At 45.1% G+C, this 17,509-nt stretch overlaps 4 protein-coding genes across 4 annotated transcripts in view; 3 read left to right on the top strand and 1 right to left on the bottom strand.

Annotated features, from left to right (window-relative positions):
* LOC128268520 (uncharacterized) lies at positions 1–926 on the top strand. Its single transcript, XM_053005640.1, has 2 exons — positions 1–30; positions 144–926. Exon 2 carries the CDS (start codon positions 159–161, stop codon positions 924–926), a length of 768 nt encoding a protein of 255 aa, XP_052861600.1. The 5' UTR covers positions 1–30; positions 144–158.
* Positions 927–1,184: 258 nt separating this feature from the next.
* Positions 1,185–4,368, top strand: LOC128269112 (eukaryotic translation initiation factor 4E1-like). Its single transcript, XM_053006477.1, has 4 exons — positions 1,185–1,311; positions 2,419–2,823; positions 2,906–2,993; positions 3,062–4,368. The coding sequence occupies exons 1-4, from the start codon at positions 1,282–1,284 to the stop codon at positions 3,217–3,219; spliced, it is 681 nt and encodes a 226-aa protein (XP_052862437.1). The 5' UTR covers positions 1,185–1,281; the 3' UTR covers positions 3,220–4,368.
* Positions 4,369–4,838: 470 nt separating this feature from the next.
* LOC128278860 (fas-associated death domain protein) lies at positions 4,839–5,801 on the bottom strand. The gene is made up of 2 exons (XM_053017586.1): positions 5,456–5,801; positions 4,839–5,391 (listed from the first exon to the last, which is right to left on the bottom strand). The coding sequence occupies exons 1-2, from the start codon at positions 5,799–5,801 to the stop codon at positions 5,012–5,014; spliced, it is 726 nt and encodes a 241-aa protein (XP_052873546.1). The 3' UTR covers positions 4,839–5,011.
* A 2,007-nt stretch (positions 5,802–7,808) lies between these two features.
* Positions 7,809–17,509, top strand: part of LOC128278861 (uncharacterized) — a gene marked incomplete at its 3' end in the record, with an annotated part of 28,640 nt that continues 18,939 nt past the window's right edge. The window contains exon 1 of the mRNA XM_053017587.1: positions 7,809–7,888. Coding sequence (XP_052873547.1) covers positions 7,809–7,888 — 80 coding nt within the window. The remainder of the gene's footprint in view (positions 7,889–17,509) is intronic.

The raw sequence follows: 17,509 nt of genomic DNA on the forward strand, positions 1-17,509 counted from the left end.
CATAGTACTTAGAACGTTTCCCAAATCGAGGTAAGTGGCACAAAAAAGTAAACTTGTTTTTGGCCTGCAATCAATCGGGTGTAAAATTTTCGCAAAACCTTTGAACTAATGGATAAACTGCATATTTTGTTAACATTTAATAGACGCAAACTAAGCCAATGGAAAAGCAAACCGTGCAACAAGAGGAAATTGCTGATCCCATCGTGATTTTCCGCTATAGCGATTCACCAGGACCAATGCAGCCGAGCGAATGCGCAGGCCAACGAATATCGGATCTTCTCGATTGGTCCCGGCTGCGGCGGGAAGCTTCGCTTGTTCCACTACCATCCGATCGTGATCAATCCCTGGAGGACAAAAATGTTGATTTATCGTTGCAATCAGCTGGAACGACCAGCGACGAGAGTGTAGCAGATGAGAGGCGCTTGCAAATTTCCTGGGATGGTGAGCACAGCGAAGGATCGTCGGAATCGAACCGTTCCACAGTCGTTTCTCCAGCGTTTCGGAAACGCTCCCGATCTGTTCCGTACACAAACAGGCGGATGTTGAAATCCTTGCCGGCAGATATGCTGTCCAAGGTAACCCGTAAGGCTTTGGTCTCCACATCACTTGGGGAGATGTCGCTGGTGTACCATGGGAACATGGCTCGTAAATTTCCAGGTCTCGAGAACCGTACCCCGGAACAACAGAAGCAAAGACAGCGCAACACCGAAGCAGCACGCATTAGTAGACGCAAGACGAAGCTCCTTGAACAGCTCGTGGAGAAAGAAACGCAAGAGGTTTCGTCCACAAACACGCGTAGCAAGCGCATGGTGGCAGCACAATTGGTTTATGTTAACACTCTGACCGATCTGCTTGATCTGCCGCGTATTAGACTGAAAGCGTTCGATGGTCACGCAACTGATGATATAATTATACATGAAAAATAAAATCGCATATTATTATTGCAATGTGCTTTATCCTACTAAAAGCAACATTTAGCTATAACTACGGGTAACAGCGGCCGATCTTGACTGTTTGAAATAAATTACGATACCCGTTTCCAATGAGTAAATTTGAATCCTATGTCGACATTTCCCATGGTTCCTACGGAATATGACAGCCAAATCGTTTTTAGGTTCTCTAAGCCGTAACGCCGGGGTCGGCTGAATGACGCTGTCAAATGATGTAACGCGGCGTAACGGTACGGTTGCAATCGTCGACAATTCTAAAGTTTCTCCCGCAGTTCTCAAAGCGAGCAAAGAAAAGTGTGTTGTACTGCTGCAAAACGTAGTGATTATAAATATGGCTGGAAAATCGAGTGAGGAAGTTGAGGTAAAAACTAACTTTTGTGTCATTGCTTCGACAGGCAATGACTGCTTCTCGAGTCGTTCGCAATTTCTAAATTGATAAAATGTGCTTCGCTGGCAAAATGCAAGATGGGAACGCACAGTTGCCTTTAGTACGGGCCGTTTTCTTTGCATAATGTTACATCGCTAATCAGCCCAATGAATCATGGTGTATGCGATTCGGCCCCAATTATGAGTACAGTAGTTGTGCTGTGAAATAGTTCGACATATCGGATAAAATCGTTGCTATTGCTATCGTTGCTGCCGCAGCAATCTTTCGGTGTCATGAACCATGAATCACTAGGCCCTACCAAATATGGCATGAAATGTGCGAAGTCTTCCACCGGCAGATCCTTGGCATTTGCGAAGAAAGTACAAAATTGCGACAATATTCGAAAGTGTCAGCGGAAGATAGCTCACGCACCCGGTTCCGAACCACGCGACACCCGAGTGACTGGCATGTATTCCCGGGCTTTCTCAAAGTGGACTTTGAGGTTATCTTAGGAGCAGTCGTGCCATTCTCGCTCTCCGGTCCACCTTGACAAGCCGACAGGTCTACGCCTAAAAGAGAGAGAGAGAGGCCGACAAAGGATGTAAGAAAGAGACGGAGAAACTCACTTGGACAAAATGCACATGTACGAGATCATGTCGGCACAAAAAAGGTCTAAAGGATTTTAGCAGTTTAAATACCCCTTTAGAACCATTTCGGTTGCTACGATATTCGTCCCAGTAACCTTTGTACTGTTGTAACCGTTCTATTACACACTTTGCTTCAATTGCAACTCAACCGCGGCGTGCCGAACAGAGAATATATTTTCATCAAGCGTGTAGTTAGATTGAAAAGCTTGAAAAAGATGAATATGGGAAGATTTGTTAATCGCAAGACGTCGGTGTTGGGGAGATTTAATACTCCTCCGAACCCAATTGCCGTTTACGCCTGTGGCGAATCAGCATTATTATCAAGCCAAATGCTCGGATCCCGATTCTATGCCTATCGACCGGTAACGGAAGTGAGGAGTTTCACAAAACTGCTAATGGAGCTAATGGCAAAGACAACGGTTTCTCGATTTATTGCCTTTTCTTTTTTTTGCAGCAACAACAGCAAGATCAAAGCGAAAACTCGGAGCAGAGCCAAGCAGAGCCGTCGGCGGAGTCGAGTGTCGTTGCTGCTGCGGCAGCTGCACCGGAAGCAGTTGTTGATCCGGAATGTCTGATCAAGCACCCATTGCAGCACACCTGGACCCTCTGGTATCTAGAGCTGGATCGTTTGAAAACATGGGCCGACTCGATGAACGAAGTAACCAGCTTCTCGACCGTGGAGGATTTTTGGAGCCTTTACAATCATATCCGCGGTCCGTCCGAAATCAAGGTTGGCGGCGATTACATGCTATTCAAATCACATATTCGCCCGATGTGGGAGGATGAGGCAAACATCCGCGGTGGCCGGTGGACGGTCAGCATGAACAAACATCTTTCGGACAAGTACTGGCTGGACACAGTAAGTAGCTGTTTGGGTGTACGAATTCAAATTGAATTTGCTAACAAAAATTGACAATTCTTCTCTTCCCGCCTCTTGGCAGGTTTTGTGCCTGATTGGAGAAGCGTTTGAATATTCGGACGAGATTTGCGGTGCTATTGTGAATGTTCGCCAGAAGATCGACAAAATATGTAAGTTCCCAACTTTGTTCCAAAGTAAATAATTGAGGGCACTAACTTGTTCGAAATAATGTTCCCAGCTATCTGGACTGCAAACTCTCAGCATCGTGAAGCAGTGATGGACATCGGACGCACTTATAAAGAACGGTTAAACCTACGGGGAACGATTAGTTACCAGAATCATAAGGACACAATGATTAGGACGGGCTCAACGACAAAGGCCACCTATTCCGTCTAAAAGACCAGGATGAATTTTGAACGGTTTAGGTTTTGCTTTGTTTAGGTGAGAAAAACTCGGCAAACTGATGGGATTATGCTCTGCAGCTGATGGCAAAACCCAAAACATAAGGAGAGAGACCAGGAGCAGAGCAGTAGATTTAGATTTAACCATAGAAATGGCAGCCGAAGGCATGGAAATAGCAGAGGAAGAAATACAAGAATTTTTTTACCATCAACAATATCCTTAGCTAGAACGAGGAGCGAATTCGGAGCGCAATGTTCAATGCGCATTTGAGGGGCTCTTAAGTGTAGCTCAAATGGTTTGGCACCGAAAAGCTGGGAGCTACGTGGCGTCGTATCTATTCCTTGTTGCTCAGAGCATCTGCTGGATTCGAGACCGCTAGTGCGCATTGCACATTGTAAGGAGCAGGTAGTGAATCAAAAAAAGTAGGGTAGGTCGCTGAATCGAATTTAAACGGTTTTTCGCGGATCGTGACTGAGCGGCCCGCGTATAACGACGACCCGTATGTGTGTTCAATCAGCAACATCTCTGCCCCATTTTATCGCTTTCTCTTTACGTCGTTTACGCTTCGTGGCAATGGTTTGTATTGCAAAGAATAGATGAAAACCTCGTTGATCTTTGCCTTGTGTTTGGTGAACCTGCAATCTCCGGTTTGAGAAGGTTAAACCCAAAATTAGTAAGCGTTTTTTACGCCACCGGATTCAGGTTGATAAAAGGTTGGAAAATCGAATAGAAAAGCGGCGGAATTTTGGGTGCGGAAGATTTTGATCCGGTAAAGCGATATGCAACGGAACAAACGACGGAAAATTCACTAAAAGATGAACGATCCGTTTCAGTCGAAAGGTCTTGCGCTGGTACGTACCGAAAACTTGTTTAGGGGATAAGTAATGGAGTGGATTTTGTGGTTCATAGAAAACAGAAGATGTAAAATGAAATTATCGCTATTATCACCGCTATTGTTTACGAATAATTTGAATATACATATACACAACACAACATGTGCATGCGTATAGATGGAAAGGCAGAATGATATTGAATGATTGTGTAATATTTTTATATTACTTATTAGTTTTAAATGAATTGTAACGTAAATTATTCAATTTTGAAGATAGCTCGTTACAAATGAATTATAGCGCTGGAAATAAATAAAACTGAAAAAAGGAATTTGGATGTTTTAAACTCTATAAGAACTTTCAATCATCTTTCGATTGTATTTCGTAGGATCTCCGCCTGACGAATCTTTACAACGTTGGGTAATTCGTTACAATGCTTAAATGAATGCGAACGTACAGCATGAAACTCGAGCCGAGGCACTTCTGAAATTGTTTTAGTAAATCTGGTGTACCAGCAGGCCGAATTGCTAGGTCACTCCAGTTCCAGATCCAAATCAACGATAAACCTTTACGTTGACAACGAAAGCAATCTAGCAGTCGCTGAAAATAGTAAACCGAAGCACCAACGTTTCTGATTTGAGCATTCAAGCGGTCCATGATCGTTCCAAATCTCTGACGAAGGCATACAAACTTCTGGTCCTCATCCCAGATTTAACACGAGGTTTGTCCGAGCTTATGTGCATAAAAACCCTTACTTGCAGTATTATTTATTCCGTTTTTTTTTAAGTATTACTATTCTTCCTCCCTACGTAGCCTCGACTGTCCATATTATCCCCGGCGCCTTCATAGCGGAATCTGTATTATTTACAATTTTGTAACGGGCCCAGCGGGTAATTTTCCACATTTCGGCATTAGTCGAACGAAAAACCTATTAACCATAAATACATTTAACGAAATTATGATAACATTTTTTCAAGTTTCCGTTTCAAATCATTTCTTCGACACTTTGACAGAGCATTTTTCAAGTGTTCTACAAACTGGTCCACAGCATCCTCTCCGAATTCGTGTTCGGCCCGTTCTAATACCGCCCATATTCGTGCTTTTAGGTCGTTTTGGTGATTCATTTCAATTTCGTGCAGCTCGGTAGGGGATAGTTTTAGTGATCTACCCAGCGCGTTCCACTGTTTTCCGATTTCCTTCTGCAGGAGCGCGTAAATATCGTCGCGTTGTTGGAGAAATTTAACCGTTTCGGTCGTCGTTGAGCCATTGCTATCGTGAAGTTTAATCTTTTCTACTTCCTTCTCGACGAATGTACGACGGTCCCGATGGCGCAGAGCTGCAACAAGAGTCGGTAAGCATTAGTTACCATTTCGGGTTACAAGACATGTTCCATTTTGTACCTTCTAAAAAGAATCGTCTTATCGTGGTACGGTGCACTTCGATGATCTGGCGGTACTCGTCGAAGGCACTGGAAAGCTCCTGTGAATCCAGAGCCGGCTTCCATCGTTCGATAGGTTCCGGGTTCAGTAGACTGAGAAGATTGCGCTGCTCAAGCAACAGCAGAAGATCGGCCATGTTTTGCACTCGACTCAGTCTGCGCGTGGAATGTATATCGTCCCTCACCAATTGTTTACAGAGCGCCAGTCGTTCGGGGCTGGTGCAGGCATTCTGGGCCAGCAGTTTTAAATTCAAAAAACGTTCACAAACGTTCTGATAAACGGAAAGATCATGCCCGAAGCTTTCCATCGTGCAGGAAAAACAATGTTTGACGTTTGTGTGTTGCCATAGCCGACATGAGAATTTGCGATTTTAAACAGGGATGAAATACCGTCAATACCGTAAATTACCCCACCTTTTCAACATAAAAAGTCTCATCTATGGCTAGAGATGCAATCCAGAAAATGATGATGCGGGAACACTTTCCTCATTTCATCCTCTCGAACATTCACAAGCCGCGGATTCGAGCGTATAAACAGTCTCAGCTACGCCAAAGATTTTCCCATTCGGGCTCTCACTGGGGCGCCACACGGTGCGTAACTCATAACATGCAACGAAAAATTTGACATAACATCGATCAGTTTCTCTCTCTCGCCCCGCTCTCCGCTCTCCGTTTGTCTTCGGGATTTTCGTAGGTTGACTCGGATGTCAGGTTCGTCATCAAAGTTAGGTTCGCAGTGTCAAAGTGAGGTTCAAAAATCATGATTCATGAAAACAACATTTGACGTTTCGTAAACAAACAAAGCTAGAGAATCGTGGAGCAGGGAAAATCGTTACCCATCATCATCCGAGCGCACAATTATCGGTATTGACGAACCGCGCGCGTGATAAGGGCGCCCTGTGATGCTTTTTCAAGAATCATACCCACCGCTTAACTGAGGCATTAGCCCGCATTCGGAAACGGAAAGTTATTTGCGTGCATCGAACAGTAGCAACGGGAAAACGCGAAGGCAAATCGATATGTCTACGGCATTCGGGCAACGGCAAGTGCACAACCGGTAAAAGCTAGAAGCTGGGGTTCCGTTCCGGTGAGCTGCGATAATCAGATTGTGTTTTCGTGCGTTTCTGTGCCACGCATATCCGCGGCCTCGCCAGACTGTCCCTCGCGGTGTGTGAGCGCAAGGTTTGTTGCGCTGGCCACGCTCGCAGCGTGACGTCGGCGACCATATTGTGTTACCCTCGTCTTCGATAACGACGAGGTCAGCAGATATTAACGCAGCGTGTTCTCTGTACGTGTTCAGCTGTTCCAGCAGCGCCCAACCGTGCGGGAAGATGCGCACGAGATACTGTGTGTCGCGGCGAGCGTTATGGAAGGCACCGAACGTCTGTTGATGTCCATTTTGCGTATTGCAGCATCACACGCAGAAGAGAGCAATCGATAAGTTGCGCAGCAGCAGCCGCCGCATCAGAGGAAGAAAGGGACCCGCGGGTTAATTTTATTCCCCGAGGCTCCACTCCGGTTTTCACCCACCGAGCTGGATGTGACACACGAGTGTAAACATTTTCGCCAACGCAGCCCACTTCACCACCACCCCCCCCGAAGGTGGTCAGAAGTCGAGGGTCCACCGTGGTTTTATGTAACACACGGCAACCTTCGGTAGGCGAGAAAAACGTGCCCTAGTTAGAACTTTGGAGGCTTCCAAATTCTTCGTCGGACCTATCTCCGTGCTCCGTGCCGTTGGTCCAGCGAAGCGTGTGGGCGTCGGCGTATCACCAAACGTCACACAAATGGTGCTGCGTTTTGCTTTTCAACAGTACTGCTAACTCCTTGCATCCCTTCTCGACCGAACCAAACAAGCTACCGACCGACCGCGTTTCGATGTTTACGATTTACAAACAGGGCCCGAGAACGTGCGCGCTAAAAATACATCAAATTAATACATCTGTTCCGTGCCCGCGCCCCGACAGCATTTTCACCGTGAAAACATCGACCGATAAGTGTGCGTGTGTGCGTCAGTGAAAATCCGTGTGTACGGAAGGAAGTGAAGGAATCCTTCTCGGCCACCGTGTCTCACGTCAATGTATCGGCACTTCTTGCTATTCGCACGCCGAATAAGCGATGGTCGCCAGTGAAGGTGAAACCGTGTGTATCTAAAGCGTCCCAAGCCCGTCCCCCTTACCCTCTTTGCTCTTTGCGTACCTTCCGGGGGTACGTTGGAGGACGCTTCACGCCACGCCGGTCAAACCGCTGCAGTCCGGTCCGGTTCCGGTTTGGCAATCGCGATAACAAAGGAAGGTTGGAAGTTGGTGCTCAACATGTCGATCTCGAACGGCAAAACATCTTCCGACATCGAGAACGTCGATTGGCATTCGTCGGGAATGCTAACTCACACCAGGTAAGAACACCCGGACCCCGGACGCTCGCGGCTATTCCTAGTTTCAAGTCCCTCGGGATGGAAGAACCGGTTCCCCGTAGCGCTCGCAGTTGGTTTGTGCAGAGGGAAGTTGGACGGAAAAGTATCATTTTGCCGCTGCCGCTAATCGGTCAAGTTCTGTGAGCTGGAACGCCAGGAACCGGTGCAAGACTGTGGTTGTTTCCGTAACGTTTCCTTTGCCCTAGACCTGGCTTGGGTTATTTAAAATCAGATGGCTTCTAGCTTTCTAGGGAAAGAAGATCGTACACTTTGTCCCTCAAGATCATCCGGCATCAACGATTACGAACTATGCGACAGGCGTTCGAACCGTGACAGTTGGTACCCCGGTTCATTGGCCGCCCCATGCAGGCCGCCACAGCATAATTGGTGATCACCGTCCTACGTTCAAGATGTTTCGGAGAGAAACGGTTCGAAGGAGTCACGCAATTATTTTTCGGTTGCCGATCGATGAACTGGCCCAATCGACCACAGCCATCTCAACGTGAGATTTCTCAGGATTGAGCCAGGATTGGTGGCCATACGGTCTTAGCACTGTGCGGCTTAGCGTAATTTAACTTGAGCCAATTCGAGGGCCAATTCCTCCGGTGAGCTTCACTTTTCACAAACGCCTTCGAACCTATGATCAGGCTCTCGAGGAGGATGACTCGGGGTTAGCGTGGTAAGACCCAAAGAAGATATACGAGCGTACATATTCGAATCTCCCATCGGACCCCGGCCTCCCCGGATATCCCGCACAGGTGCGGACAGAATTTTGTTTTTGACATAACGTGATACTTTCCGATGGTTTGTGTTTTTGTAGGTTCGAATTGTTACCACCGCCGATGTGTGCCAATTGGAACTTACCCAACGCTTAACCCAAGTAACGCTACTAAGACATCGTCGCCGTCTCCAGTATCTCGGTGACCTTGCCCATCCGAGACAGGTTGTGCGCAGCAAACGCAACGTTGCTGCGGAAAGATACAGATACAAGCACAACTGAAAGCGCCAAAAGGGCACCGTTTGCACTTCCGCATTTCTGTATCCTTTTGGTCGGCCACCGACAGCTTCCAGCGATTCGATACAGGCTGGCTTGCGTGGATTGAAATCGATCTCAGCCGAATTTTTTCTGCGCCGTTACGACGCACGCCGGGCGTATTAGTATTGGCGCAACGTTGATCCGGGAGCTGGTAATTGCCAGTTCATCCGAGACAACCACGTGCTGGAACACGTGGAGCACTGTTACGGTTTGTGGGAAAAGCATTCCTGACAGCGATGTGATCGAGGTAATGCGCGAGGCTGGAACGTGGCCTATCCGAGGGCCGATGATATTACTCACCCAGGTACGAGCGTGGTTGATACAGATGGTCGCATAGCATCTCAGAAGCGGGCCATCGGTTCCTATGGACTGGAGCTTTAGCGCTGGATTTGTTTTAGTTTTACCCATGACTCCATGCAATTATCTCGCGGCTGCTGGGTCAATATGGGCTTGACTGCCTGTGTCATATTAGCCGCCAGTTCCAAGCCGCGCCAGGTGGAAGTCGCGTGCCGCGTGTTATCGCAGTGCAAACGGACGCAAAAGCAAACGAAACGGACAAACGGATTGTTTTATCATCAACACCGGTAGCAATTCCTTTGCTGCTCCGGCAAAGCTGCTGATAATGGGCAAAGCATATTGAGATTTTCACTGTTTTATTTTCGAGCTCCGGGATTTCGATTGAACAAGAAATTTTTCTCTATTTAAAAGCGACATTACTGGTCGGGCGTGCTTGTTCCGTTGCTGAGACACTCTGGTTCAACAAAATGGTGTTGGCCTGGTGATAAAGGAAACTGAACGGAACATTGGAAACGGGTTGGCTCCGAATGCTCCCACTTGAGCCAACCTGTTATCGATCCCGACCCGAATCTGCTTATTTGCAAAGGAACTTATTGTTGTGCAGAAACCCATTGGTGGTGACTGAGAAATTGTCACTTATCGGCAAAAACATCGCAGGTTCTTATCTCAACCGATTACGGTTCTCTTGAACCGCTTTCCGCTTGCACTGGATTGTGAGTGGTCCCCAATAATGTCAAGCCTTATTAGGTGTTTGTTGAAACAGTCCGTGTTACTTTGTGCTCTCTTTGGGAGGATATATCACTAATTTGGTAATATTCTCACATTTTTGCAATTGTTGTTACAGCTCTTACGGGATCGCTATTGTTCTTTGGCCGCTAAATGCTAACTGTCTCACAGTTGAATGTACTTGATCGGCTAAACGAGGTTGCGTTATCAGTTGAAGGACAATGGTAGTGCACGGCAGTCAAACATTCTTAATCGGGTTACAATATGTTTTAGCAGATTTGCTGTTCTTTGGTACTGATTCTTCGTGATCACAGAGTGTTTGCATCGTTATCAATATGAATATTGCGGTTATCATCCTGTATTTGACATCTTAATTGCATAGTGAAGCTTTGGATTAACACATCGTTCAATAAGTCGCGAGACTAGTGTTGAGATGGCGCTGATAATGCTATTTATTTCCAACTGCCAACTTCCAACTGGATTCCAACTGCTTCCTCATTCTTCGTACTCGCCGGTTCTGGCCACCAGCGACTACTGGCTCTTTGCGGATCTCACAAAGATGCTCCAGGGAAAAAGATTTGGCTCGAATGAGGAGTTGATCGCTGCAACTGGGGCTCATTTTGAGTCAAAAGACAAATCGTTCTACAAATATGGCATTGAAAAGTTAAAGAAGCGTGGAATGGTTGTATTACCCTTGAAGGAGATTCTTTTTTTATTTTTTTATTTATTTATTTTTTTTTTGCGCTACGCTGAGCAGTCTTGGCCTGCACCAGAGACAAATGTTAATCTCTCTGATGCTCTTCTGTAACATTTAATTTTTACGGACGGGATTGTTAGCCCCGCGCCAACCCCCCTGTCACGCCGGTATCGGGGATTCGAACCACGGCCACCTGCGCTGACAGCGAAGAGCGTTACCGACTGCTCTATCAGCGGGGGTAAAACTTGAAGGAGATTATCTTGATGAATAATAAAGAATTTTGCCGATAAAATGTTGTTTTCATAGTTAGTCTCGGGACTTATTGAACGATGTGTTGCCGAAGATTTGGAGTGGAAGTCTGATGGAGCCAACTCTGGTAAAATAGTTGCAATAAGGCATTAAGCGCCGACCATGGATGAAGCGTTTTGGTTAGATATTGTCTAACATTTTGCCGTTTTACTAGGCTGCTCATTAAATTCGGAACCTCGACAAGAAAGAGCGCTGCTACGAGCCTGATTTTTTTTGTGATATTGGTACACTCTTCAAATGAACGTATGTGAAGTTTCATTTCAATCGGTCACTGACTTTTTTTTTACAAGCCTTTTAGTATCGACGTGTCACAGTATTTTTTACAATGGAAAAAATCAAGTATGTGCAGTGATTTAATTTTTATTTTTGGAAGGTTTAAAAGCCAAGAAAAATTATGAACGAATATTAAAAATGGACTCTTCACCTTTAATTAAAGGGTTAAAAGAGGGTTTTCTGAGTTTAAACATGGTCGTAGTAGCCTTTAAGACGAACCATGTCAAAAACATGAAAAAAGGCACAACACTGAAAGAGATTTAATATAAGGCCTAGCCATCTCATTGAGCAGTATAACCAGTATTTTGACTGAAGTTTTGGGTTCTTAAAAAATGTTTGCAAAATGGGTGCCGCATTCGCTAAAAATGGAACAATGCACCCAGTGCAACAAATGGCAAAAATCCATGAATTAAAGTTCAAATTGTTGGAGTATCCACCCTATTCATCAGATTTGGCCCCCAGTGACTTTCATCTGTTTTCAAACCTAAAAAAATCCTGCGCGGAAAGCGGTTTTCATCAAATGATGACATCATAGCAGCTCTAAGGAATACTGTGACGTGACAAAAATACTGTCGATACTAAAAGGCTTGTAAAAAAAAAGTAAGTGACCGATTGAAATAAAACTTTCCATACGTTCATTTGGATAGTGTACCAATATGACAAAAAAAATTAGACTCGTAGCAGTTATCGTATCGTAGCCCTCTGTTATCGAGGCTCCGAATTTAATGAGCAGCCTAGTAGTCAAGTTTTAAAGTAAAGTAAAGTATGTAAAATGGTCAATTGTAGTTGATATAAGGCTGGCTAAAAAGTCATCGACGTTTTTTGGGTGATTTTCAAAACTACATTTAACAGGTTCCCAATGGTCCGATTTGCGTCAAATATGCACCATTTTGTTGGAAAATTTGTTGTCTTTTCAAAGGTAGGCTTATAATGTCTCTCTTGTAAAAGGATTAGTCGTTATTGGCAAAAACCTCGAGCAATCCATTTTCTTAATCCTTTTTTGATCTCAGTTTTTCATCACTCAAAAAATTTTATAATGCGCGAAAAAGGTGTCAATCGCTTAGTGCAAGGTCCGGACTATAAGGTGGATGCATTAAAACATGCCAACCAAGCTTCCGGACTTTCTGGCGAGTCACTAAAGACGTGCGTCACATTTCGTTGTCCTCTTGGAACACAAAACCTCTTCCGGTGGCCAATTCTGGTCGTTTTTGGTCAATTGCCAGTTTCCAACGGTGCAATAATTGACAGTAGAGATCTGAATTTAGTGTTTGGCCACACGAAAGCAACTCATAATAAACGATTCCTCTCAAGTCCCACCATAAACCCAGTAGAACCTTACTGGTCGTAAGTCCTGGTTTGACCACCCTGTAAGCTGCTTCACCACGCTTAGACCACGATCATTTCCACACAGTATTGTCGTATGTATCCCATTTCACATCCCCAGTACCTATCCGTTTAAGAAATGGTTCGTTTTCATTCCGTTTAGCCAAAATTTCGCCGATGGAAATTCGAGCCATCATGTTTTTTGGTGTAAATAGGGTGGCACCCAAACATCGAGCTTCTTTCTAAATCCAGCTTTGCGCAAATGGCTTTAAGCTGTTCGATTGTTGATCTTTAGCTCCTGGTCGATGCTCTGACTACTAAAATGCCGATCTACTTTGATTATTTCTGTGATTTTATCGACATTTTCGATGACGTGTCTGCCTAGGCTTTAACATAAAAAATAACGAAAACGTGTCAACGAAACCAAAATTTAACCCAGCTAACTGTTAGAGTATCGGCACCACGAACACCATGCGAAATTTCAGCGGCCTAGCTTGAATTTTCACCTTTATCGGACAAAAACTGTAAAATGTACCTAATTTTCTCTGCGTTGACCTCTATTGTTAACACCCTGTAACTCACAAACAAATGGAACAAACAAAAAACAATGAAAGCAGTTTTTGAAGTGTAAAGAATCAGCTTTAAAACGAGCCTAAATTTATAACTGTACGATCGATGCTTCACGAGATATCGATCACTAAAGGCATCTATCGTGAAAAACGTCGATGACTTTTTAGCCAACCTGATATGTTGATATGTTTCTTAAAATTCATGTAAAGTTCATGTAAAGTCCCCAGATAGCATTGATTTTCCTTCAAATTTAAATTTTAAACGTTTTTCCCAATCGAATAGATGGTCATTTCCTTCGCGAGTTAAGTTTTACCAAGTTTTTACAGCAAACTTCAAATTACTGCTGCTGAGTGAGCAACTTTTTGTAGTGAGCTCTCCGCGGCTGAAGCTGTAAACAAATTATCAAAAATATCGATAGATTAATGAGCAGCGTTCTTCGGGAGCGCATTAGTTAAAATTAGTCAAGACACTATTCTAGGTCGTTAAAGCAATAATGATGATTAAAAGTGGCATGCAAATGCTCAATGCAGTATTGTGTCGTAAATTGCAGTTTAAAGTTAACAAGCTTTGGCACCATTAGGGGGGCTCCTTCCACTTTACGTAATGTATCGGTGTGCTCACCGGTACGATGAGTGTAAGAACGCATCGGATCGGCTCAGCAGTTGACGTCAATCGTGAATTTGTTCCGGACCGACGCCGCCGCCGGACGCCCAGCCACCCAGCCATCTCCGGCCAAACACCTGTCTGGCGTACCTGTGGGGAGGTAACGACAAACCCGACACTATCATTTTAGTGGCTTTGATTAGAAAAGTGAGTGGTAGAGGGTAGAGATATTTGTTGTCCGCCTCAGCTCTAGCCGGTGTCGGTTACTTTGCTCATCGCTTGCCATCGCCTGGAATCTTCTCCGTTTAACGGGGTCATAGGTAACCTATGATCTTCACAAACTGAGCCACTAACTTTTGCTAGACTTTTGTCCAATTTCTTGATCGCTGTTTAGCGTCCATCGACTGGAGAGAGATAATGCGGTCTTGCCGCTTTTAGCTTATTATCTAATAACACCATGAGTGGCAGCATTGGCGTGTTTTGGCTTGAGGGTGTCACCTTAACCTTCGCCGAAGACCTCGGTCGTAACGAGCTTTCCTGTGCCGTCAAAGGCATGCTGCTGACAGTATGGGGTTACTTCAAAGTTGAACGTTAGCCATTAAGTGGCCATTATCGTCGATATAGAAAGTGGCTTTACACACGTGTCAGAAGGGGTTCTAAAAATTCAAACTAAATAATTCTTATTTCTCAAGATGGGGACGATTTTATTATTTAAACACTGTGGCCTTTAGCATGTTTCTCGAGCCGTGCAGGCGTCATTTGCTTCATTCTCGGCGATCGAATTCTGAATGGATGGATGGATGGAAAAGAAACCAATTTTCTCAAGGCATGTGCTCAGTCACTAAAAAACAAAACGTCACGCTTTACGCCTGCGGATTTCAAATAATGCACCGATTTTAGCTGCCACTTTCGCGCGGTCTTCACTTCAGCGGCGGTTTCACCTGAGAGCCCCTCTTGGCGTACCACCCGAGGCCACTCTGTGGTGAGAGGCGGGGGGGAAACGGCGGCCGTACCGTAGCTGGCTGCCGCTGCCGGTTAAAACCGAGCCACTAAACTTGCCACGGACTTTGCTCGAGCATCGCTCTCCGGTGCCCGGTCCCGGTTTTCGGCCTTCTGTTTGGCGTTTCCCTGCACTTCCGGACCGCCGCCTATTTGTGGGCGCAAAAGTGAAAAGCATCTTTGCACGCCACCAGCGGACAAAGGCAATCCAGTTTGTACATTACAACACTGGCTACAATTAAGAACCAAATCCTGACCTCATAAAGTGCCACCGTTGTAATGTGCATTAGTGCAGCGTTCCGGTGAAATTGTCGACCAGTGAAGTTACCCGTCAATTGGCTCTCGGCCAAGGTCAAGGCTGTCGGTGGCGGCGGCGGCGCGTTCACTGTTTGCTTTCACACCGTTCCGACAGCCGGAGTGCCTCGGAACTGAGACATGATTTCTAGCCCAACTCTTTTCTTTCGTGCCCATGCCCACGGAGAGCGGAGCCGATGGCGAAGAATGGCCGCAGAAAATGGGGATCGCGGTTTTAGCGAAGGTGCGCGCGTTTTTGTTGGAGGTCAAAGCCCTTGCAACTTGCAGTGTTGGGCGCGTGTAGCCCTCCACCACACTCCATGGCCATCGAAACGGTCATCGGGCTGCGGCCGCGTGCTGAGGGGCAGAGCTTTTCTTGATTGCTCTGACAAGGGGCTGTGGACTGACGGATCATTTATCGTCCTGAGGCAATCGCGCCGACCGAACGTCGAAGGGGGTGCCGAAAACGAGGTTTCGGGTGAGGGCGAGAGTTTTATGCTCGGGCAGGTCAAGTGACACGAGTGAAAGGTCAAGTGCAGTGTTCGTGCGGCTCATAAACGGTTAGCAAAGACAATTTGTCCGATGTGCTAATTGTCGGTAAATGTTTGGTTCAGCTTGCCGTGCTGGAGTCAATATCGACGGTGTACTCTTCTTTTTGCCCGTTTCCACCACCGCCGGTGGTAGTAAAATAGAAAACAAATCGAATATTTGTTGCAACACTTGGTGCTGTAATACATCTATATCACATCGTTCAAAAAGTCCCGGGACTAACTATGAAAACAACATTTTATCGGCAAAATTCTTTATTATTCATCAACATAATCTCCTTAAAGTGTAATACAATCTTTCCACACTTCTCTAACTTTTCAATTCCATGTTTGTAGAACGGTTTGTCTTTTGACTCAAAATGACCCTCAGTAGCAGCGATCACCTCCTCATTCGAGCCATATCTTTTTCCCTGGAGCATCTTTTTGAGATCCGTAAAGAGCCAGTAGTCGCTAGGCGAGTACGGAGGATGAGGAAGCAGTTGAAAGCCTAATTCGTTGAAGTTAATCATCGTTTCAATTGAATTGTGCCATGGTGGCTTTTGTTCCAATGTGCGCAAACGCGGCACCCATGTGGAAAAACTCTTTTTCATATCCAATTTTTGGTGCAAAATAGTAAATGCACTACCAGTTGATTGTTCATCATCCTAGCTATCTCGTGCACTTTCATTTTTTGTCTTCCATCACGATTTTCAATACTTGCTTGATGTTTTCGGGAGTTACTGCCTCATTTGGCCGACCCGAACGTTCCGCATCATTTGTATCAGCACGACCGCATAGAAGTCAGCAAACCTCCGAAAAATGGTTGGTTTTGACGAAGTAGAGTCCGGATAACGTTTTTCAGGATTGCAAAAGTAGCGTCACTTTAACCACTATAGCTTTCTTGGTTATGCTTCGAATTACATCAAATTTTGACACAGCTCATCTGAAGGTTGGTACTTCCGAACCCTGGTATATGAATGGCATTATTAGCGCCATTTCTATGGTAGTCCCGGGACTTTTTGAACCATGTGATACTTAGCACGTAAAAAGTTTGCACTAGCTGATGTGAGAAGTATTTTAATTTATTAGGATAGCGTTGATCGTCATGTTGCCGCCGATGTTGCCGATGCCATTTTGCCAAGTTGGGGCCAAGTCGTCTGATAGGTTCCCGATAATTGTATCAGTTCTAAAATGGCAAAAATTCAAGGCAATGAACCATGAAACCTTTAGAGATATTTTTGTAAAGTTAATGGTTCGGATACTGTAAGTGATTGTGGAACTCCGACAGAGCATATTCTTTAAAAACGCCACCGAACCGAACTAAGATAGTGTGATGCGAATGGTAGAATTTGTAAGGACTGGTTTATTATGAGCGACTACCATTATGTCGTTGCTGGCTGGCAAAGTGATTTTTTAGCAGTTTTACCAGTAAGTTTCGAGGAGCAATAAAGGAAATCATTTTCAATCTAACTCAATATACGTGGTGTAATCAAAAATTTTCGCGGGCTACGTTTATCCGATTTTTTGTGGCGTTAGGTTGCTACACATGTCAGTGACTTATGGTGAAAAGCTCGGCCGTTTTTAGTAATCAGTCAATTTTTGACAGCTGTTTTGCTTGGGCAAGATTCGGCTCATCGGCAATTTTTGTTTGTTGTAAAATATGTATGGCAAAGAATCTTTATCAAATTTTGTGTGACAAAGAAATTAGAAATTAGAAATTAAGGGCGCGGACGCAATCGAAATGTTGACTGTGGCTTATGGTGAAGCTCTTAAGACCAAAAGCAGCGCTTATCGGTGTTTCAACATTTTTTCCGAGGGCCGAGAAGATGTGAACGTCGAAAAACCAAGTTTGGTCGAATGTGAATGGTTTTGCTTACAGTTTTCTTCGATTGCAGGGTCGTGGTGCATCATGAGTTGTTGCCAAAAGATAGAAAGATAAATGAAGAATG

The sequence above is a fragment of the Anopheles cruzii genome, chromosome 2, assembly GCF_943734635.1.
Source record: "Anopheles cruzii chromosome 2, idAnoCruzAS_RS32_06, whole genome shotgun sequence".
NCBI lineage: Eukaryota > Metazoa > Arthropoda > Insecta > Diptera > Culicidae > Anopheles > Anopheles cruzii.